Below are 22,068 nucleotides of genomic sequence, written 5' to 3'. Positions count from 1 at the left end.
GTCCAGATGTGTCCCCGCTCTCCCTGCCCGTGTCCCCGCGCTGTCGCTCCGTGCGCGGGGCTCCGGCACCTCCCTGTGGCAGAGCCGGGAACAGACACCGAGCTGGGGACACCGCGGGGACAGTGACAGGGCTGGGGACACTGGGGGGACAATGACAGCGCTGGGGACACCGCGGGGACAGTGACAGGGCTGGGGACACTGGGGGGACAATGACAGCGCTGGGGACACTGGGGGGACAGTGACAGCGCCGGGGACACCGCGGGGACAGTGACAGGGCTGGGGACACTGGGGGGACAGTGACAGGGCTGGGGACACTGGGGGGACAGTGACAGCGCCGGGGACACCGCGGGGACAGTGACAGGGCTGGGGACACCGCGGGGACAGTGACAGTGCTGGGGACACCAGGGGGGGACAGTGACAGCGCCGGGGACACCGCGGGGACAATAACAGGGCCGGGGACACCGCGGGGACAGTGATAGGGCTGGGGACACCACGAGGACCGTCACCTGCTGGGGTCACGGTGGGGACAGCGACAGCGCTGGGGACACCGCAGGAACAGTGACAGGGCCAGGGACACTAGAGGGGGACAGTGACAGCGCTGGGGACACCGCAAGGACTGTCACATGCTGGAGACACCGTGGGGACAGTGACAGTGCTAGGGTCACAGCTGGTTATTGTCACCATATTGGGGACACCGTGGGGACCGTGAGCACCCTGGCTCGAGGCCACACAAAGCGGGCACCAGCCTCTGTGCCCTTGTCCCCTTGTCCCCAAGGCGGGGTGGGGCTCCAAAGCTCAGCTGCATCAGCAGCCCTGAACTTGGGGACACCGCCGAGGGGACATCCCTTATCCCAGGGGACGATGCCGAGGGGACATCCCTTATCCCAGGGGACATCCCGCCTCCTCCCGGGCCCGGCCAGCCCCTCGCTCCTCTCCCGCCCTCCGGCCGTGCTTTATTTATTCCCGGCTCCCTGTGCCGGGCTGAGGTCCCTGGGGAGGGGTCCCAGCTCCAGGACTGGAAGCAGCTGCGCCCCCTCCCCACAGCTGCGGCTCTTCCCGCCTCTCTTCCATTTATTATTTTTGTTGTTGGTGTTGTTTTGTTTCGTTTTTAAAGATTGTAAATATAGATAGAGCTTTATTTTGTTAATAAGACGAGTAACTTAACCTGTATATTTCACATCCCTGTTTACAATCGTTCCTCCTCCCCAGTCCCTTGGCACAATAAAAGCGAATTTTTGGAGCAGAGAGCGGGGCCTGGGCTTCACCAGATTTGGGGGTGAGGGGTGAGTGGGGACATCTCCGGGTACAGAGGGGACAGGAGCACCCCCAGAGCCCGGGGGTGCTGCCCCTGCTCCAGCACAAGCCCCCCCAGACCCACCAACCCCGAATTCCAGCTACCAGCAGCTTTTATTTCACACCAGAACAAAACACGGATGTGCCAGCAGCCCTGGCTGTGCCCAGGGATGGTCACCGTGTCCCCACAGCCAGGACAGGGGCACAGGGCTCTGGGGGAGGTCACTGTGCCCAGAGGAGGGACAGTCACCATGTCCCCACAGCCAGGACAAGGGCACAGGGCTCTGGGGGAGGTCACTGTGCCCAGAGGAGGGACGGTCACCGTGTCCCCACAGCCAGGACAGGGACACAGGGCTCTGGGCGAGGTCACTGTGCCCAGAGAGGGGACGGTCACCTTGTCCCCACAGCCAGGACAGGGACACAGGGCTCAGACTGCCCCCACAGCTGCTGCACAACCGCGATGAGCTGGACGGGGCTCAGCGGGGCGGGGCAGGGGGTGAAGCTGTGCCCGGTCCTGGAAGGGGACAGCTCTGTGCCACCTCCTGCCGGGGGTGGGGACATGGCCAAGGGAGCAGGACAGGGATGGGGACAGGCAGACAGGACCGACCCCCCGGACCTCCCTGACCCTGGGGGAGAGGGCGAAGGCAGAGCTGGGAAGCTGCTGGGTGCGGGGAAAGCCACCAAGCTGAGGGGGACAGTGGGGACACTGTGGGGACACGTAGAGCCAGCCCCGGGCTGGGCACAGCACAGGGGGCGGGCATCCAGTGCCCACCAGCAGCACCGCACTGGTGCCAGACCCTGGTGGCTCAAGGCTGGCCCTGCCCCTTTCCCCGCAGCTCCAAACCCTCCTGGAAAAGGGCCCCGTGCCTGGGGTCAGCAGGGACCCGGGACGGGGTTAATTCGGGGGTGGCACCCTGGTGGCACCCAGCAGGGCAGGAGGGGACAGAGGGCACAGCGAAGTGACCGGTGTTGGTTTGGGGTGGCACCCAGCAGGGCAGGAGGGGACAGAGGGCACAGCAAAGTGACCAGTGCTGGTTTGGGGGTGGCACCTGGTGGCACCCAGCAGGGCAGGAGGGGACAGAGGGCACAGCAAAGTGACCGGGCAGCTCTGGGGGCTCCTGAGCGGACGGGGTGGCCGCGTGTCCCTCCCTGGGGACAGCGCAGGGACAGCGGGGCGGTGCCAGCCCCGGCAGTGGCACCAGCAGGGCACGGACCTGCCGGGCACGGGCGCCGAGCGGGGCTCGGCCTTAAGGCGGTGGTGAGGCTTCCTGGGGCCTCGCCGGGGCCGTGGTCCTCTCCAGCATCTCGTGGTCCAGTTTGGGGTGTCCAGGTGCTCCTGGAAGCGGTGGCAGAGCTCCTCTCGTCCCCTCCTTGCTGCCGGCGGGGCTGGGCAAGGGGTTGGGGGTGCGAGGACGCGGCCAGGACTCGGGGTGGCGCCTATTTGGGGACCTGCAGGGCTGTGACCACCGGCTTCATCTTGAAGTACTGCTTAAACCTTAACTTTGCATATCTGCCAAGAGAGGAGGGACAGCTCCGAGCTGCTCGTGTCTGCAGGGACGGCCGGGATCCTCCCCAGGGATTGCTGGGATCTACCCTGGGATCCTCCCCAAGAACCCAGGGACAACCAGGATCTTCCTTGGGATCCTCCCTGGGATCCTCCCCAGGGATTGCTGGGATCTACCCTGGGATCCTCCCCAGGGACCAAGGGACCACCAGGATCTTCCTTGGGATCTTCCCCAGGGACTGCCGGGATCCTCCCTGGGATCCTCCCCAGGATCTTCCCCAGGGACCCAGGGACCACCAGGACCTTCCATGGGATCCTCCCTGGGATCTACCCTGGGATCTCCCCAGGAATCTTCTGCAGGATCATGCCTGGGATCCTCCCCAGGGACCATTGGGATCCTCCTCGGGATCCTCCCCATGGACCCAGGAACAACCAGGATCTTCCATGGGATCCTCCTCGGGATCCTCCCCAGGGACTGCCGGGATCCTCCCCGGGAACCTCCCTAGGATCCTTCCCAGGGACCACCAGGATCCTCCCTGGGATCTTCCCTGGGATCCTCCCTGGAATCCCCCCGGGATCCTCCTGCTCCTCTCATTTCCCACTGGGAGCAAGCGCTGTGCACTCACCTTAAGAAATTAAAGTCTATGGTCGAGTATTTGTCCTGGATCAGGCCCCAGCACGCCCAGAGGAAGTGGGATGCCTGCAGGAGGGGCAGGACAGGCTCAGGGAACGGCCCCGAGGCACAGAAACACTCGAGCCCCTCCTGGCTGGGGATTCCCGGGGCTGTGACAGGGCCAGGACACGGCGTGGGGCTGACCCACACCGGGATTTCTGTGCCCTCCAGAGGCTGCTCCCGGCTGGAGCCAGGGGTGGCAGCGGGGAGGATGCTGAGCATGGGGTCCCACCCCCGTGCTGCCCTCCCGGCGGCTCCAGCCAGGAAAACAGAGGATGTTCCACCTGAAATTTCCAGAAATTTGGCCGGGGCCGCCGCTGGCAGTTTCCAGAGAGGATTTCCTCACGCCGGGCCGTGGCTGACCCCTCTGCAGGGCCGCCCAAGGCCGCGGCTGTCGGACACACGCTGTCCCCAGCACACCCCCATGACCTTGCCCGGGGGCTCAGCGCCCCTGAGCCACTGCCAGACCCCGTGGGACAGCCTGTCCTCGATGTCCCCAAGCCCCCCCAGGTGGCACCTGCAGCCCCATCCTGGGGTGGCGTTTTCCCAGCTTCCAGCACTTCTCTGGGGCTCAGGGGGAGAATTGCTCTTCCCTGGGAGCTCAGGGGTAGCATTTCCTTGGCTTCCAACACTTCCCTGGGGCTCAGGGGAAAAATTGCTCTTCCCTGGGAGCTCAGGGGCAGAATTTTCCCAGCTTCCAGCACTTCCCTGGGAGCTCAGGGGCAGAATTGCTCTTCCCTGGGAGCTCAGGGGCAGAATTTTCCCAGGTTCCAGCACTTCTCTGGGGCTCAGGGGCAAAATTTCTCTTCCCTGGAGCTCAGGGGCAGAATTTCCCTGGCTTTCAGCACTTCCCTGGGGCTCAGGGGCAGAATTGCTTTTCCCCGACTTCCAGGGCTTCCCTGGGGCCTCAGGAGTGGCATTTCCCCGGCTTCCAGCACTTTCCTGCAGCTCAGGGGCAAAATTGCTCTTCCCTGGGGTTCAGGGTCAAAATTTCCCCAGGTCAGCTGGGAGCCCCAGAGCAGAGCTCATCCCCCGGGCCGTGTTTCCATCCCCAGCGCTCACCAAGGAGAATTTGTTCACTTGCACGTAGAGAGTCTCCAGCTCCTCCTGGGACACCTGGACGTCACCTGGGCACCCCTGGGTGAGCTCCTTGTAGGCCTGCAGGTAGGAGTGCAGCCACTGCAGCTGCGTCTCCTTGCTGGGGTAGAGGCTGTAATCCACCTCCTTCACACCTGGGGGGTCAGGGGGACACGGGGAGGGGGAACAGGGAGGGATTGGATTCTCCACGGCAACTTGAGGAAAACACAATCCCACCCTGGCACAAAGCAAGGAGAGAACAACCCCAGCCGGGCACAAAGAGAGCAGAGACCCCGCCCTGGCTGTGGGCAGCCCCATTTCCTGCTGTAGGATTTGGGGTGGGGCTCCCTCCTCCATCCCAGGGATGGGGAGACCCCATTCCCCACCCCAGGACTGGGCATAAAACTCCCTCCTCCACCCTTCAGTAACAAGGATACCTCATTTCCCGGTATGGAGCTGGGGATTCAACTCCCTCCTCCACCCCCAGGGATGAAAAGACCCCATTTCCCACCCCAGGACTGGAAATTTAATTCCCTCCTCCATTCCCAGGTATGGACAGACCCCATTTCCCAACATGGGACTGGGAATAAAACTCCCTCCTCCACCCCCAGTAACAGGGACACCCCATTCCCACCCCAGGACTGGGAATCTGACTCCCTCCATCCCAGTAACAGGGATACCCCATTTCCCACCCCAGAACTGAGGGCCTGACACCCTCCTCCACCCCCAGAGATGAAGAGACCCCATTTCCAACCCCAGGACTGGGAATAAAACTCTCTCCTCCACCCCCAGGGATGAAAAGACCCCATTTCCCACTCCAGGACTGGGGAATCAGCTCCCTCCTCCATTCCCAGGTATGGACAGACCCCATTTCCCAACATCAGACTGGGAATAAAACTCCCTCCTCCACCCCCAGTAACAGGGACACCCCATTCCCACCCCAGGACTGGTGGTTTGACTCCATCCCAGTAACAGGGATACCCCGTTTTCCACCCCAGAACTGGGAGTTTGACACCCTCCTCCACCCCCAGGGATGAAAAGACCCCATTTCCCATCCCAGGACTGGAAATTTAATTCCCTCCTCCATTCCCAGGTATGGACAGACCCCATTTCCCAACATGGGACTGGGAATAAAACTCCCTCCTCCATCCCAGCAATAGGAAAACCCCATTTCCCACCCCAAGATTGGGAATAAAACTCCCTCCTCTGCCCCCAGGGATGAAAAGACCTCGTTTCCCACCCCAGGGCTGGGGGTTTGACTCCGTCCTCCACCCCCAGGGATGGAAAACCTCCTTTCCCACCCCAGAACTGGGGATTTAATTCCCTCCTCCATTCCAGGTATAGGGGGATTCCATTTCCCCACATGGGACTGGGAATAAAACTCCCTCCTCCATCCCAGCAATAGGAAAACCCCATTCCCACCCCGAGACTGGGAATAGAAGTCCCTCCTCTGCCCCCAGGGATGAAAAGACCCCATTTCCCACCCCAGGACTGGAAATTTAATTCCCTCCTCCATTCTCAGGTATGGACAGACCCCATTTCCCACCCAGGACTGGGGATTTAATTCCTTACTCCATTCCAGGTATAGGGGGATCCCCGCCACACATTTCCCCACATGGGACTGGGAATAAAACTCCCTCCTCCATCCCAATAACAGGGACACCCCGTTTCCAACCCCAAAACTGGGGGTTTGACTCCCTCTCCCCCTCCAGGGGTGGGCACACCCCACACCAGGGCCGGGGGTCCCTTTGGAGCCCCCGGAGGACCCCAGCCCCTCCGGACCTGCGAACTCGTTGAAGTGGTTGCCGATGTCGAAGGCCTGGTAGTTGTACCCCGTGTACTCGTAGTCGATGAAGCGAACGCGCTCTGCGGGGGCAGAACGGCGCCCGTCAGCGGGGTGGGGACAGCGGTGACACCCCCCGGGGGGCACCCCGGGGCGCACAGACCTCGTGTCCCGTCGTAGATGATGTTCTTGCACAGGAGGTCGTTGTGGCACAGCACCACGGGCGACCCCAGCGGCGGCAGCGTCGCCTCCATCCACGCCAGCTCCCGCTCCAGCGCCTCCAGGCCCGGCACGTCCTGCGGGAGGCTGGGACAGAAGGGACAAAAGGGACAAAAAGGACAAAAGGGACAGGGGTGGCATCGCTGCTGCTCTTGGGGAGCCTCCCTGGGGGCTCGGGGGCAGAATTTCCCAGGCTTCCAGCGTTTCCCTGGCGGCTCAAGGACAGAAATTCCCCAGTTTCCAGCATTTCCCTGGGGCCACAGAAGCAGAATTGCTCTTCCCTCGGGCTCAGGGACAGAATTAATTACTTTTCCCCAGCTTCCAGGGCTTCCCTGGGGCCTCAGGAGAGGCATTTCCCAGGCTTCCAGCACTTCCCTGGGGGCTCAGGGGCAGAATTGCTCTTCCCTGAGAGCTCATTGGCAGAATTTCCCCAGCTTCTAGCACTTCTCTGGGGCTCACGGGCAGAATTGCTCTTTCCTGGGAGTTCAGGGGCAGAATTTCCCCCAAATTCCAGCACTTCCCTGCAGTTCAGAGGCAGAACTGCTCTTCCCCAGCTTCCAGGGCTTCCCTGGGACCTTAGGGGTGGCATTTCCCCAACTTCCAGTGCTTCCCTGGGGGCTCAGGGGCAGAATTGCTCTTCCCTAGGAGCTCAGGGGCAGATTTCCCCAACTTCCAGCCCTCTCCTGGAGCTCAGGGGCAGAATTGTCCTTCCCTGGGGGCTCAGGGGCAGAATTTTCCCCGTATTCCAGCCCTTCCCTGCAGCTCAGGGGCAGAATTGCTCTTCTCTGGGAGCTCAGGGGCAGAACTGCCCCAGCTTTCAGCCCTTCCCTAGGATCTCAGGGGCAGCGTTTCCCCGACTTCCCTCTCGTGCCTTACAAAGGACCCCATTAATGACACAAATCAGGGTTAACCAGGCTGACTTTGGGGACGGGGCCAGGCTTGGTGCCCAGGCATCCACCACACCTCAACCTCAGCATGTCCCTTGTCCCCAAAACCCCCCCCACGCCCCCCAAAATCCACCCAGCGCTCGCTCCCCCGGCACCCAGCAAAGCCCCGGGGATGTTTTGGACTCTGGCGGGGCTCGCAGCCTCCCAGGAACCTCGGGAGCGCAGCTTCCAAGAAGAGAGCTTGTTAATGATTGCCTAATTGTGGGTAAAGTCTGCCCAGAGGAGGCAGGAAAAGCGCGGCTGGCTCCCAGTGTGGATTAATGATTGCCCGGCCGCGGGGTTCGTTCACCTCCTCCGCCTCTTGGGGCTGCCCGAATCTTTCCCGGGCACCCCAAGGCTCACCTGCTGCCCCAAAAAACCGGGATGGGCTGCCTGAAGTGGGAAATGAGGGGTTTAATTTCTAGGATTCACCGTCAGCTCAGCAGGGCTTGAGCTCGGGCTTATTCCAGGCTTAAATCCCCAGGAGGAGGAGGAGGAGGATTGTTACAGCAGTGGCCTGGATGCTGCACAAACACATCCCAGAGCTCCAAAAACGCTGAATTCTCACCCAAAACTGGCAGCAGGAAGGAGCTGGAGCTGCTCCCGGGGCTTTGAGAGGGATCCAGCCCCAAACCCACCCCCAGATCCCCGCAGAGGCTCCACCTGGGACCCCGGGCTCTGCCCCCTGCTCCTGCCCGGCCCCGGGGTGGGTGGGCAGGGGGTGCCCGGGGCAGAGCCCGGCTCTGTGGGACCCCTCTGCCTTTACCTGGGGTTGGATACCTTTGGGCTGAGCTCTGTCTTCACCAGGCTGAGGTATTTGCGCAGCTTCTGCCACAGGATGGGCCTGGGCAGGCTCCCGTTGGCGTGGATGGCGTGGACTCGGGCCATCTCCCGGGCCACCAGCCTGGCAGGGAGCACAGCGAGGGGTGAGAGGTGACCCCAAATCCTCAAAATCCCCCTCAAAATCCCCCTCAACATCCCCCTCAAAATCCCCCTCAAAATCCCCAAAAGAGCTTTGGCAGGGAGCACACATGAGGGTGAGAGGTGACCCCAAATCCTCGAAATCCCCCTCAAAATCCCCAAAAGAGCTTTGGCAGAGAGCACACATGAGGGTGAGAGTGACCCCAAATCCTCAAAATCCCCCTCAAAATCCCCAAAAGAGCTTTGGCAGGGAGCACATATGAGGGTGAGAGGTAACCCCAAATCCTCAAAATCCCCCTCAAAATCCCCCTCAAAATCCCCCTCAAAACCCCCAAAAGAGCTTTGGGATGTCTCCAGGGGCATTCCCTGAAAGCCCAGCTGAAAACACAGGGTTAGCACAGCTGACATTGCCAGGGGTCTCAGCCTCTGAAGCATTTCAGAGTTCTCATTTCCAGGGCGAATCCAGCCCTAAACTGTGCTTCCCACGAAATTCCAGCTTCCCAGAAAACCTTTATTCCAGGAAAAAAACCTCTCTTCACCCAAACCCGACACTTTGGAAATTCGGTCACTTTAACAACCAGTTGGGCCCAATTTACCCCCTGACACCACACAGGGCTGAGCACACCGATGATCATTTTCCAGGGGAAAACCCCCAGAAAAATGGGAATTTTTCAGCTCCTTTCCCCTGGAAAACCCCCAGACCTTCTCCAGGGAGCCCCCAGGCACCTGAAGATGTGTGGATCCCGCACGTGGTGCGGCCCCAGTGCCATTCCCGGCAGGAATTGGTAGCAGAGCCCGTTCTGGAAGGCGCAGTAGAGGTCGGGGGCGCAGCCGTGGGCTCGCAGCACCTGGAAGTTCCTCAGCTCCGTCTCCCTGTCCACCAGCAGCTCCGTCCTCCTGCCGTAGACCCGGACCAGCAGCGCGTCCGCCATCCCCTCGTCCGTGTAGCAGGCCACCAGCTTGTTGGTGATGCCATCAGTGAAGAGCTGGGTGGGGACAGAGGTGACAAACAGGAGGTGACACCTGGAGAAGGCTGCTGGGAATGGGGGATCCCCCCTGGCCTCTTCCCATTTGGAAAAAAACCTCGTGGCAATGGCAAGAATGGGGGAAAGGAGCTCCTGGGGGAGGTGAGGTGAGTCTGTAAGGCCTCGAGGCTCAGGGCTCTGCAGGGGTGGCAGTTTGGGTGGAAATCCTGCAATTTTTTCACCTGGAACAGCTCAGGGATACCTCAGCAACAGCTCAGGCCAGATGTGCCACCAGCACGTTTGGCACGGGAGCAGCCCCGGGAATCGCTCCCAGGGAAAAAAAAATCAGCGTAAATTGGCACAGAATTAAAAATAAAACAAACAATAATAAATAAATAAACCACCCAACGAGGCTGAAAACAAGCCCGGGGCAAACACCACCCCCCATCCCCTCCTCCGACCCTCCCCGCGGGCCGGGGCGCTGATAGGCGGGGATGTCGCTGCTGGGGACATCTCGTGTCACCGCTCTGACGGCTCCTCGCAGATGGAAAGGGAGTTTTGTTCTCCCGGAGCTCCGTCTTGGCTGCCTGCCCGCGCACATGCCGGGGCTGCTGCCGCCCGCGCCGGGCTCCGTGCCCCATCCCGCCGGGATTTCGGGCAATTCCAGGGCACTGAGGGGGTTTGGGGATGTGTCACCCCACGGGAAATCATCCACACTGTCCCTCCTGCCAGCTCTGGGGTGCTGCAGCTCCCCATGGGAAGGATTCCTTCATCCCGCCGGGATTTCGGGCAATTCCAGGGCACTGAGGGGGTTTGGGGATGTGTCACCCCACGGGAAATCATCCCCACTGTCCCTGGGCCAGCTCTGGGGTGCTGCGGCTCCCCATGGGAAGGACTCCTTCATCCCGCCGGGATTTCGGGCAATTCCAGGGCACCGAGGGGGTTTAGGGATGTGTCACCCCACGGGAAATCATCCCCACTGTCCCTGGGCCAGCTCCGGGGTGCTGCGGCTCCCCATGGGAATGATTCCTTGATCCAGCTGGGATTTCGGGCACCTCCAGGGCATTGAACGCATTTGGGGCTCTGTCACCCCACAAGAAACTCCTGTCCCATTGCCCCTGTACCAGTTCTGGGGTGCTGCGGCTCCCCATGGGAAGGATTCCTCCATCCCACCGGGATTTTGGGCACTTCCAGTGCATTGAACAGGTTTGGGGCTCTGTCACCCCATGGGAAATCACCCCCACTGTCCCTGTGCCAGCTCCAGGGTGCTGCAGCTCCCCGTGGGACAGATTCCTTCATCCCGCCGGGATTTCGGGCAATTCCAGGCCACTGAGGGGGTTTAGGGCTTTGTCACCCCATGGGAAATCATCCCCACTGTCCCTGGGCCAGCTCCGGGGTGTTATGCCTCCCCATGGGAAGGATTCCTTCATCCCGCTGGGATTTTGGGCACTTCCAGGGCATTGAACGCATTTGGGACTCTGTCACCCCACAAGAAACTCCTGTCCCATTGCCCCTGTACCAGTTCTGGGGTGCTGCGGCTCCCCATGGGAAGGATTCCTCCATCTCATTGGGATTTCAGGCACTTCCAGGGCACTGAGGGGTTTAGGGATGTGTCACTCCAAGGGAAATCATCCCCACTGTCCCTCCTGCCAGCTCTGGGGTGCTGCAGCTCCCCATGGGAAGGATTCCTTCATCCCACCGGGATTTCGGGCAATTCCAGGGCACTGAGGGGGTTTAGGGCTTTGTCACCCCACGGGAAATCATCCCCACTGTCCCTGGGCCAGCTCCGGGGTGCTGCAGCTCCTCCATGGGAAGGATTCCTTGATCCCACCGGGATTTTGGGCACCTCCAGGGCATTGAACCGGTTTGGGGCTCTGTCATCCCTTGGGAAATCACCCCCATTGTCCCCCGTGCCAGCTCCAGGGTGCTGCAGCTCCCCTATGGAAAGAATTCCTTCATCCCGCTGGGATTTTGGGCACTTACAAGGCACTGAGGGGGTTTTAGGGCTTTGTCACCCCACAGGAATTCCCTGCCCCATTTCCCCCCACACTGTGGGATGTTCATCTCCAAGCTGGGCACTCTGAGGTGATTCCCTCATCCCACTGGGATTTCAGTCACCTCCAGGGCACTGAAAGGCTTTGGGGCTCTGTCACCCCACAGGAACCCCCTGTCCCATTGTGTCCCCCATGCCAGCTCCAAGCTGGGCACCCAGGGGTGCTGCAGCTCCCTGTGGGAAGGATTCCCTCATCCCTGTGGGAAGGATTCCCTCATCCCTGTGGGAAGGATTCCCTCATCCCTGTGGGAAGGATTCCCTCATCCCTGTGGGATCTGGGAGCTGGAGCAGGAGCGGGGAGAGGCCTCCTGCTCCGGCAGCCGCGGAGCTCAAGGATGGGATGGATAATTTTAGACATCCCACTCAGCAACCCACGCTCCCTATAGGGTTCCTATATATAGGGCTCCCCGAGCAGCCTCCCCAGGGAGACTCCAGGCACCGGAATGAGACCCCCCAAGTCTCACGGGGCTGACACCCCCATCCCACAGCCGGGTTTGGGGCCGGCAGGGCGAGGCAGCTGCCCCGTCCTCAGGGGCTGCTGCCCCTCAGCTGAACCCTCTCAGGCTGCTTTTCCCCGAGCTGACAATCGGGGTTTCACCACGGGGCTCAGCTCTGTCCTCCTCCTGTCCTGCCAGGCTGAACACTCAGGCAGCAGAGATGTCACATCCTGTCCATGCAGGTGTCACCATCAGCCACACCTGGGCCGCAGGAGAGCGGCTCCACATGGGGTGAAATCCTCGTGTGCTGCTTTGTTTTTCTGCCCCGCAGCCCGGGCAGCCCTTTCCAGCAGATTTAACGGGATTACTGAGCCTTATCCCCCCCGAATTCCAGGCCACCAGCTCTGGGGACGCACACGTGGCTCCTCGGTGACCTGCAGGGACTTGCTGGGTTTGGGGGCAGCTCCCAAGGACCGGCTGCGGCTCCTGGGGGATGCCCGGAGCTGTTCCCTGCGGATCCAGGCTGCAGCCACCCTGCTGCCACCCCAAACCCTTCCCTCCCCCAGCTGGGGGACAGCAGGGACAGAGGGAAGCAGTGACACTCTGCAAAGCGACGCCTCTGCCAAAGTGCCAGGGGTGAGGTAGCAAAATCCAGCTCCCGGTGCTGCACCTGCCGGGAGAACCCCTCAGCACTCCCAAAATCGGCTGCCTTGGGGCTGGGCACCAGCAGGGGCAATTTGTGGCCAAATCTGGGCTCAAAACCTCCAACCATGCCCGAGTCCTCGCAGGGCAGGCAGGGCTCCTCTTATCTCTGCCCGAGGGGTGGATGGATGGGGGAGTTTGTGATTCCCTGGAGCGTGGGTGGCTGGCTGGGCTGCAGGGACATTCCTGGGGATGCCTCGGGCACAGCCTGGGGCACAGCCTGGGGCACAGCCTGGGACACAGGGCAGCACCCAGACCCTCCTTGCCTCGTCTCTGAGCTCCGGGGGATTTTCCCCGTGCCACGGGCACAGCCTGGCACAGCCCCCGCGAGGCGCTGGGAGCGGGGCAGCGCTCCAGGGCACCGGGCAGGGCCGCGGGATCGCTACCGGGAACCAGCGGAGGCCCCCGGCCCGCTCCGTCCCATCCCGAGCCACGGGAAACGCGGGAGGAGGGAAAGCAGCCGAGGGAAAAGCAACGGGAGGGTTTTCCCTCAACTCCTAAATCGTTTTTTTTTAGTTTTTTGGTTTTTGGTTTTTGGTTTTTCGGTTTTTTTTTTTTTAATTAAAACCACACCCGCGCACACCCGAGCTCCCGACCCCTGCGGAGCCCCCCCAGAGCCGGGGGTCCCTCCACAACCACCGAGCTCAGCGAGCAAAGAGCGAGACATTTCCTGCCCCCTGCGAACTCCAACTCCCGCCTTCCTGCCCGCTGCCATCTGCCCTTTCAGGCGGCTTTTCCTGCAGCTCCTTGGATTTAATTACACTCGGCTATTAATACATTTTTAATGACGGGAAGCGCGTGCCCTCGCAGGGGACAGCGGCTCACGTGCAGACGTTTAAGGGCACGGAGCGCCAGCCCCTGCACGCCCCGGTGCTCGGTGTCACCTGTGTCACCGCAGAGCTGGCCGGAGGGGGGGACAGGGATTCCCAGGGCAGCCCGGCTCTCCTCCCAGCAAAGCCCTGGAGCGCGGAACTGGTGTCCAGCTCCCACCTGAGCCCCACGCAGCCCGGGAGATGTGGGAGCTGACAAATATCCCGAGCCAGAGCGGCTCCCCGGGAGCGGCCACCCCTGCAGGCAGCCCCGGGACGCTTTTGTACCCCAAAGCCACCGCTGGGTGACAACCCCAGGGGTCCCTAAACCTCCTGGGGGGGTGGGAGATGGGGGTGTCACGCCTTTGCACAGCTGATGGACCCCCGGCTCTGGGCGCTGAGGGGAGAGCCCAGGGGTGGGGGGTGCGGGGTGTCACCGCCTCTGGGGCAGGTCCTGGAGCCCCCTGTGGTGAACCCCACAGCGCCCCTTGGGTGAGCCCTAGAGCCGCCAGGCTGAGCCCCACAACCTGCCCTGGGGCAGACCCTAAAGACCCGGACTGAACCCCACAACTCCCCCTGGGGCAGAGCCTAAAGACCCGGACTGAACCCCACAACTCCCCCTGGGGCAGATCCTAAAGACCCGGACTGAACCCCACAACTCCCCCTGGGGCAGAGCCTATAGCCACCAGGCTGAGCCCTACAACCTCCTTAGGGCAGATCCTAAAGACCCCGATTGAGCCCCACAATTCCCCCTGGGGCAGATCCTACAGCCCCCAGGGTGAGCCCCACAACCTGTCCTGGAGCAGACCCTAAAGACCCCATGCTGAACCCGACACTCTCCTTACGGCATACCCTATAGCCCCCAGGCTGAACCCCAAAACTCCCCCTGGGGCAGATCCTAAACACCCCGACTGAACCCCACAGCTCCCCCTGGGGCAGACCCCATCGCCCCCCAGGCTGATCCTCGCAGCCCCCCTCGAGCTGACCCCGCACCCCGCCGGGGTGCGCAGCGCAGCCCCCTCAGACAGCCCCTCTGTCCCCCTGACCCCACCCCAGCCGGGCTCCGCAGCCGCACCGGGCGATCCCCGCGGGGGAGCCGCTGCCGGTTCGCGGGGTGCCACCCCTGGGTCCCCCCCGTACCTTGGTCTTCACCGTGGCCGGCTCCCAGGCGGGTCTCAGCTGCCGCACGATCCGCAGCGCCCCGGGCAGCACGTCCCCCTCGTCCACCGCAATGCCGAGGTGCGGCACGGCGGGGGTCCCGCCGCCGCCCCCCCGCTCCGGCCCCGGGCAGTCGGGGCAGCGGGCGGGCGGTGCGGCCATGGCCAGCTCCGCGCTGCCGGAGCCGCGGCCCATGTGCCGGGGGCTGCGCGGGGCCGGCGGCCGCGGGGAGGAGCCGCCGCCGCTGGGAAGCCATGAGTCACCGGCCCGCCTCCCGCCCGCCTCCCCGGCAGCGGCGGCAGCGCCCGCACCGGCACCGCGGGCAGGGAGCCGCGTCCTACCGGGACCGGCACTGGGGGCAGAGATCCGCATCCTACCGGGACCGGCACCGGGGGAAGGGATCCGCATCCTACCGGGACCGGCACCGGGGGAAGGGATCCGCATCCTACCGGGACCGGCACCGGGGGAAGGGATCCGCCATCCCACCGGGACCGGCACCGGGGGAAGAGACCCGCGTCCTACCGGGACCGGCACCGGGGCCAGGGGATCCGCATCCTACCGGGACCGGCACCGGGGGAAGAGACCCGCGTCCTACCGGGACCGGCACCGGGGGAAGGGATCCGCATCCTACCGGGACCGGCACCGGGGGAAGGGATCCGCATCCTACCGGGACCGGCACCGCAGACCCGGGACCAGCATCTCACCGGGACCGGCAACGGGGTCAGAGGATCCTCATCCCAACGGGACCTGCATCGCTGGCAGGGCGGGACCCGGACCCCACGCACACCGGGACGCGGGAGCCGCACCCACCCCTGCCCGCACCAGCGGACCGGCATCCCGCCCTCACCGGGACTCCCCGACCGGGACCGCATCCCGGGCAGTGGATCCGTACCGGGATGGGGCATCCCATCCACGCCCGACCCGCACCGGCGTCCTGGGCAGCGGAACCCCGCCCGGCCGGCACCGGAACCGGCACCGGGACCCCGCTGTGCCGCACCTGCTGCCGGTGCCTCCCCCAGCCGCTCCCGGAGCCCCTCAGCCACCCCCGCCCCGAGGTCCCCTCTCCACACCTGCTGCCGCTGCCTCTTGCCCGGATGCCTTCCCCATCCATGCCTGGAAGCTCAAAGCCATCCCAGAGGATCCGCGCCGGGACCGGGACAGCCGCACCTGCACCCTGTCCGTCTGTCTATCCATCCATCCATCCCTCCATCCATGCATCCATGCATCTATCCCTCCATCCATCCCTCCCTTCATCCATTCCTCCATCCATGATCCATCCATCCATCCCTCCATCCACCCATCCGTCCGTCCGTCCGTCCCCTGAGCCCCTCCGCCACCCCGGGGGGCTCCGCGCAGCCCCCGCCCCTCCCTTTGGGGTTACGGAGGCTGAGGATGCCACGCACGGGACGAGCCCCAGGGCTCCGGGCGGGGTGGATCCCCTCGGGATAACCTGGATCCCCTCGGGATAACCTCTCCCACTGCACCCTCCGCACCTCCTGAGGGATTCACGGCCGGGATGGGAAGCGGATTTGGGGGTGAAGACAGAGCGGGATTTTCCCGCTGGCAGAGCCCCCGCAGCCCCCGGACGCGGCTCCAGGATTCATTTTCAGAGGAAATTACAGCGTCACAGGGCCCCCTCCGGAGTGCCTGAAATCAGCCCGAGGGACCACGGAGACCTGGGGCAAAAATCATTTAAGGAAGGGCAAGGAGGGGACAAAACCCCCGCCGGGCGCTTTCCCGTGTTTCTAAAAATAGCGCCAGGCTCGTCAGTGTTAATAGGACGGGCTTAATTGCTGCCGCGCTCTGCTGGGCTGAGCGCGGCCTAATTGCTCGGCCGGAACGATCTGAAACGATCTAATCCGGGCTGGCGGAGCCCCGCGGGCAGGGCCGCCGCATGCAGCGGGAAATTGGCCCGGAGCAGGCGATTAGAGGTGTTAATTACCCGGTTTAAGGGCCTTCGGGCGGGTTCGAGCTCCCGCAGCTTGAAATGAGTTGGAACAGAACCGGCCCGGCGGAAAACATCCCGGGTTAGGCCTGGCCGGGCGTTTTCCAGCTGAGGGATGCGGTGGGGGCTGAAGTCACTTTTTACACCCACTCGAGTCTTCTCCAGACCGGAGGCTCGGCCGTGGAGAGCCGGTTTGGGAATTCCGAGCGGGATTTCCCTCGGTAGGAAGGGGAGACTCCGGGCAGGCCTCTCTGCGCATCCAGAACCTCGTGGATGCAGCTCCAGCGCTGGCCTCGGCACATTCCCTCTTTTCTGACGCTCCCATCCCTCCCTGCCGCTGCTTCCCGGGGTTTCCTGTGCTGCTGAGCGCCTCAGGAAACGCTGCACGAGAGGAGATTCCTCCCTTCCCTCCTCCACCCGCCGGCCCTGAGGAGCCGCTGCCGCCACCCCGGAGTTGGAGTGACAGAAAAATAAAGGAAAAAAAAAAAAAAACCCAAAAAAACAAAACAAAACAAAAACCCCCCAAAAAACCCCCAAAACAAACCCCAAACCAAACCAAAAAACCAAAAAAAAAACCCCAAACAAACAAAAAACCCCACCACAACCCACAAAACCAAAAAAAAGAAAACCAAAAAATCCCCACGAGAGGCTGAATTTTCGCATCCCCGGAGGCGCCGGGGCTCTGCATCCCAGCGCGAAGAGATTTAAACGCTCCAGGGCTGCGGAGAAACTCCCAGGAGGGACAAACATCCGCCCCTGCCACATCCTCTCTGCTTGGGGCTGCCGTGGGGCAGGGCTGGGATGAGGATCCGGGCAGGGAGGGATTGAGGGAGAGCTGGAGCAGGGATGGGATGAGGATCCGGGCAGGGATGAGGATCCAGGGAGGGCTGGAGCAGGGCAAGGATGAGGATCTGGGCTGGGAGCAGGGCTGGGATGAAGATCCAGGCTGGGTGGGATGGAGGGAGGACTGGAGCAGGGCAGGGATGAGGATCCGGGCTGGGATGAGGATCCGGGCAGGGATGAAGATCCAGGCTGGGAGGGCTGGAGCAGGGCAGGGATGAGGATCCAGGAAGGGATGAGGATCCAGGGAGGGCTGGGAGCTTTGGGAAGGTCCTGGAAGGGTCACACAGCAGCCACTGGCTCGGTGCTGGTGGGAACTTCCCCTTCCCAAATTTCCCTGCAGCTGAGAGGGAATTTGGCAGCTCTGGGAATTCCTCAGCTCTAGAATTGTCAGCACAGGGATTGTCAGCACTGGGATTCATCAGTGCTGGGAATTGTCAGGTGGCAGGAGCTGGGAGGGCGTTGCACCCCTGTGGGTGGCAGGACACAAACGAGGCAGTGGCTCCTGGCACAGAGGGACATTTGTGTCCCTCTCCCTGAATTAGGGTGTCTGATCCCCCCCTGTGCAAGACCAACTCAGCCTCCCGTTGCTTTAAATGTTTAATATCAAAGTCACCAAGAAGGGCAGGGCTAACACGGGCTAAAACTATCATCAAACGCTGATTATTCCCCAGTGCTAATTGAGGGGCAGCACAAAAGGTCACCGCCCATCCCTGGCATTGCACATCACCCCGAAAGCGCCCGGAGGGGCCGCTCCGGCCTCGGGATCCCGCCGGGACCCCCAGCCCAGCTCCAGGCTCAGCTCTGGCCGCTGGAGAAGCTCCTGGGAAGCGGCGCGGGGGTTCGGGAGCGGGAGCAGCCGAGCTCGGGAGGAGGCGGCGGAGCTGGAACGGAGCTGCTGCTCTCCCGCTGCTCCCCGGGGCTCCTGCAGCCTCCGGGCTGGGTCTCCACACCCACCCCGGACCCCCGGCCCGGCCCCCGGCCCGGCTCCCCCTCAGCGGGCGGTGGCGAAGCCGATGCGGTTGTGGCGCCGGTCGAATTTGGTGTAGTAGTGACCGATGAAGGTGGCGCCCAGGATCCAGAGGGGCCCGGCCGGAGGGGGGATGTCCAGCCCGGAGAAAGCCACCACGCACACGTCCTCGCCGAACTGGGATTGCTGCGGGGAGGAGACGTGCGGGGTGAGGGAGGGGAGCGGGAGGACGCTCCCTGCGGGGCCCTGACCCGGCTCCACAGCCTCCGCTCGGCTCCTTCCTCGGGGATCCTCAGGTAGGATCACCGGGACCGGCTCCTTTCCCTGCACAGACAGCCCCAAAAACCCCACCCCTGAACCCCAAAAACCCCACCCCTGAACCCCAAAAACCCCACCCCTGAACCCAAAAACCCCACCCCTGAATCCCAAAAACCCCACCCCTGAACCCCAAAACCCCACCCCTGAACCCCAAAAACCCCACCCCTGAACCCCAAAAACCCCACCCCTGAATCCCAAAAACCCCACCCCTGAATCCCAAAAACCCCACCCCTGAATCCCAAAACCCCACCCCTGCGCCTGGGGGTGTTGTCCGAACCCTCCGTGAACTCTTTGGTGGCCGCTTCCCTCTGCTGCGGTGTCCTCGGGGTGCAAAAACCTTCCCTGGTACCCAAATTCCGGCAGGAACCATCCCCGCCTGTCCCTGCTCACCCCAAATTCCAGCAGGAACCATCCCTGCCTGTCCCTGCTCACCCCAAATCCCCCCAAATTCCAGCAGGAACCATCCCTGCCTGTCCCTGCTCACCCCAAATCCCCCCAAATTCCGGCAGGAACCATCCCCGCCTGCCCCTGCTCACCCCAAATTCCAGCAGGAACCATCCCTGCCTGTCCCTGCTCACCCCAAATTCTGGCAGGAACCATCCCTGCCTGTCCCTGCTCACCCTAAATTCCAGCAGGAACCATCCCTGCCTGTCCCTGCTCACCCCAAATTCCAGCAGGAACCATCCCCGCCTGTCCCTACTCACCCCAAATTCCAGCAGGAACCATCCCTGCCTGTCCCTGCTCACCCCAAATTCCAGCAGGAACCATCCCCGCCTGTCCCTGCTCAACCCAAATTCCAGCAGGAACCATCCCTGCCTGTCCCTGCTCACCCCAAATTCCGGCAGGAACCATCCCCGCCTGCCCCTGCTCACCCCAAATTCCAGCAGGAACCATTCCTGCCTGTCCCTGCTCACCCCAAATCCCCCCAAATTCCAGCAGGAACCATCCCCGCCTGTCCTTGCTCACCCCAAATCCCCCCAAATTCCAGCAGGAACCATCCCCGCCTGTCCCTGCTCACCCCAAATTCCAGCAGGAACCATCCCCGCCTGCCCCTGCTCACCCCAAATTCCAGTAGGAACCATCCCTGCCTGTCCCTGCTCACCCCAAATTCCAGCAGGAACCATCCCCGCCTGCCCCTGCTCACCCCAAATCCCCCCAAATTCTGGCAGGAACCATCCCCGCCTGTCCCTGCTCACCCCAAATTCCAGCAGGAACCATCCCCGCCTGCCCCTACTCACCCCAAATCCCCCCAAACCACGCATGGAAGCAGGCACAGCTCACCCCGGCTCCCGTGGACACCTCCACCCAACAGAAAGGGTTTAGGCAAAACCAGGAGCGTCATTTTGGGGCCGATTCCGGCTGATTTGGGACACTCACCCTCAGGACGTAGGCGGGCCCGCCGAGGCCGTAAACCTTCCCCCCGAGGTGGAAGGAGATGTTGGGCAGCTGAGGCACCTGCTCGCAGTCCACCACGTACTGCAGGGCAGGGACAGCGCTGGCACAGGGCCCGTGGGGACACGGGGACATGGGGACACGGGACTGGCTGTCACTCACCTCGCCCTCGGCCACCTCGATGGCCCCGATGGCTTTCATGAGCACGGACACGGGCCCGGCGGGGCCGGTGATGTAGGAGGCGCCGGTGTCCACGGCCACCAAGCAGCCCTCCCTGCAGAACAGCACCTCGGCCCCCACGGACACCCTGCGGAGGGACGGGTGGCCCTGAGTGTCCTGTGGTGGCACCAGGAATGTCACATCCATCTCCTGGTGACACCAAGGGTGCTTCTGGGAATGTCACATCCATCCTGAGTGTTCCCTGGTGACATCGGGAATGTCACATCCATCTCCTGGTGGCACCAAGGGTCCTCCCAGGAGTGACATGTCCATCCTGAGCATCCCCTGGTGACACTAAGGGTGCTCCTGGGAATGTCACATTTATCCTGAGTGTCCCCTGGTGACACCAAGGGTGCTGCTGGGGGTGACACATCCATCCCAAGTGTCCCCTGGTGATACCAGGAGTGTCACATCCACCCTGAACATCCCCTGGTGACACCAAGGGTGCTCCTGGGAATGTCACATCCATCCTGAACATCCCCTGGTGACACCAAGGGTGCTCCTGGGAATGTCACATCCATCCTGAACATCCCCTGGTGACACCAAGGATGCTCCTGGGAATGTCACATCCATCCCGAGTGTCCCCTGGTGACACCAGGAATGTCCCATCCATCCCCAGCCAGGCATGTGCTGCTCCCACCTTCCCGGATGTGGGATCCGAGCTCCATCACGTGCAGGGTTTATTTTTTGGGGGTGTTTTGTGGTTTTTTTTTTTGGTTAAACAAAGCGGGATTGTTTCAGCTCCTCCCGCGGGACCGACGGGGGTTAAACCCTTCCAACTGCAGCTCCCGAGCGGAATCTCGGCCCACGGTGCCGCCCCCTCCGCATTCCCAGCTGCTCCCGGCTCCTCGCTGAGCCTGGAGGAGCTGCAGGAGCCCACCCCGCTCCTCTCCACACGGGTTAAAAATCAACAAAAAAAATCAGCACCGCCGAGGGAAAATATCCCTGAAATCCCCGAAATCCCTGAAATCCCTGAAATGCCACCCTCACAGAGCCGCGGGGGCTGCGGGGTGCAGCCCTGCACCTGCCAGGATTGGATTCCACGATCCCAAAGGCTTTTCCCGCTGAAATAATCCCGGGATTTGTGACTCACCCCTTCATGCTGATCTGCCAGGAGCCGCTCCTGCTGACGTTCAGGTAGTGGAAGTCGCCGGTGTAATAGGCTGGGTCGCTGCCTCCCAGGATGATTTCCCCACCGGGTTTTAGGGGAGAGTTCCTGGGAACACAGCGGGAGTGATTCCCCTTCCCCCCAAATCCCATCCCAGCAGGAGTGATTCCCCTTTCTCCAAAAATCCCAGCCCAGCAGGGAGTGATTCCTCTTTTCCCAAAAATCCCATCTGGGTAGGAGCAATTCCCCTTTCCCCCAAATTCCCAGCCCAACAGGAGCGATTCCCCTTTCCCCAAAATTCTCATCTTGGCAGGGAGCAATTCCTTTTTCCCCCAAAATTCCCAGCCTGGAGGGTGTGATTCCCCTTCTCCCAAAAATCCCAGCCCAGCAGGAGCAATTCCCCTTTCTCCAAAAATCCCATCTGGGTAGGAGCAATTCCCCTTTCCCCAAATTTCTCATCTGGGCAGGGAGCAATTCCCCTTCCCCCAGAATTCCCATCCCAGCAGGGAGTGATTCTTCTTTTCCCAAAAATCCCATCCCAGCAGGAGCGATTCCCCTTTCCCCAAAATTCCCAGCCTAGAAGGAAACAATTCCCCTTTCCCTAAAAATCTCAGCCTGGAGGTAGCAATTCCTCTTCCCCCAAAAAATCCCGGCCCAGCAGGGAGCAATTCCCCTTTCCCCAAAATTCTCATCTGGGTAGGGAGCAATTCCCCTTCCCCCAAAATTCCCAGCCTGAGAGGGAGCGATTACTCTTCC

At 62.3% G+C, this 22,068-nt stretch overlaps 2 protein-coding genes across 3 annotated transcripts in view; both read right to left on the bottom strand.

The window, feature by feature from the left end:
- Nucleotides 1-1,032: 1,032 nt before the first annotated feature.
- ETNK2 (ethanolamine kinase 2) lies at nucleotides 1,033-16,833 on the bottom strand. Of its 2 annotated transcripts, XM_063418474.1 has the most exons (9): nucleotides 15,591-16,833; nucleotides 14,503-15,517; nucleotides 9,123-9,382; nucleotides 8,242-8,379; nucleotides 6,494-6,636; nucleotides 6,330-6,413; nucleotides 4,533-4,702; nucleotides 3,424-3,497; nucleotides 1,033-2,803 (listed from the first exon to the last, which is right to left on the bottom strand). In XM_063418474.1, exons 2-9 carry the CDS (start codon nucleotides 14,962-14,964, stop codon nucleotides 2,731-2,733), a joined length of 1,404 nt encoding a protein of 467 aa, XP_063274544.1. In that variant the 5' UTR covers nucleotides 14,965-15,517; nucleotides 15,591-16,833; the 3' UTR covers nucleotides 1,033-2,730. The 2 variants fall into 2 exon arrangements, 1 of the variants encoding a protein (XP_063274544.1); XR_010082928.1 differs by lacking the exon at nucleotides 1,033-2,803 and having other exon boundaries at nucleotides 3,423-3,497; nucleotides 8,256-8,379.
- A 259-nt stretch (nucleotides 16,834-17,092) lies between these two features.
- The window catches only part of REN (renin), an 11,294-nt gene continuing 6,318 nt past the window's right edge, over nucleotides 17,093-22,068 (bottom strand). Inside the window, exons 7-10 of the mRNA XM_063418480.1 lie at nucleotides 21,298-21,420; nucleotides 20,148-20,292; nucleotides 19,971-20,069; nucleotides 17,093-18,461 (exon numbers count right to left, since the gene is read on the bottom strand). Coding sequence (XP_063274550.1) covers nucleotides 18,300-18,461; nucleotides 19,971-20,069; nucleotides 20,148-20,292; nucleotides 21,298-21,420 — 529 coding nt within the window. The 3' untranslated portion in view covers nucleotides 17,093-18,299. The remainder of the gene's footprint in view (nucleotides 18,462-19,970; nucleotides 20,070-20,147; nucleotides 20,293-21,297; nucleotides 21,421-22,068) is intronic.

Source organism: Prinia subflava, chromosome 23, assembly GCF_021018805.1.
Source record: "Prinia subflava isolate CZ2003 ecotype Zambia chromosome 23, Cam_Psub_1.2, whole genome shotgun sequence".
Taxonomy (NCBI): Eukaryota; Metazoa; Chordata; class Aves; order Passeriformes; family Cisticolidae; genus Prinia; species Prinia subflava.
Note: the sequence above shows the minus strand (reverse complement) of the source record. Positions and strands in the feature narration are given on the sequence as shown.

What these genes read in the sequence shown, in the direction of transcription:
- ETNK2 (XM_063418474.1), bottom strand. Translation starts at nt 14,964, where the DNA reads ATGCGGATCCCTTCCCCCGGTGCCGGTCCCGGTAGGATGCGGATCCCT. An exon ending in CCACTTCAACGAGTTCGCAG is followed by an intron (nt 4,703 to 6,329) that starts GTCCGGAGGGGC and finishes CTGACCCCCCAG; the next exon opens with GTGTGAAGGAGGTGGATTAC. An exon ending in AAGTGAACAAATTCTCCTTG is followed by an intron (nt 3,498 to 4,532) that starts GTGAGCGCTGGG and finishes CCCCTCCTGCAG; the next exon opens with GCATCCCACTTCCTCTGGGC.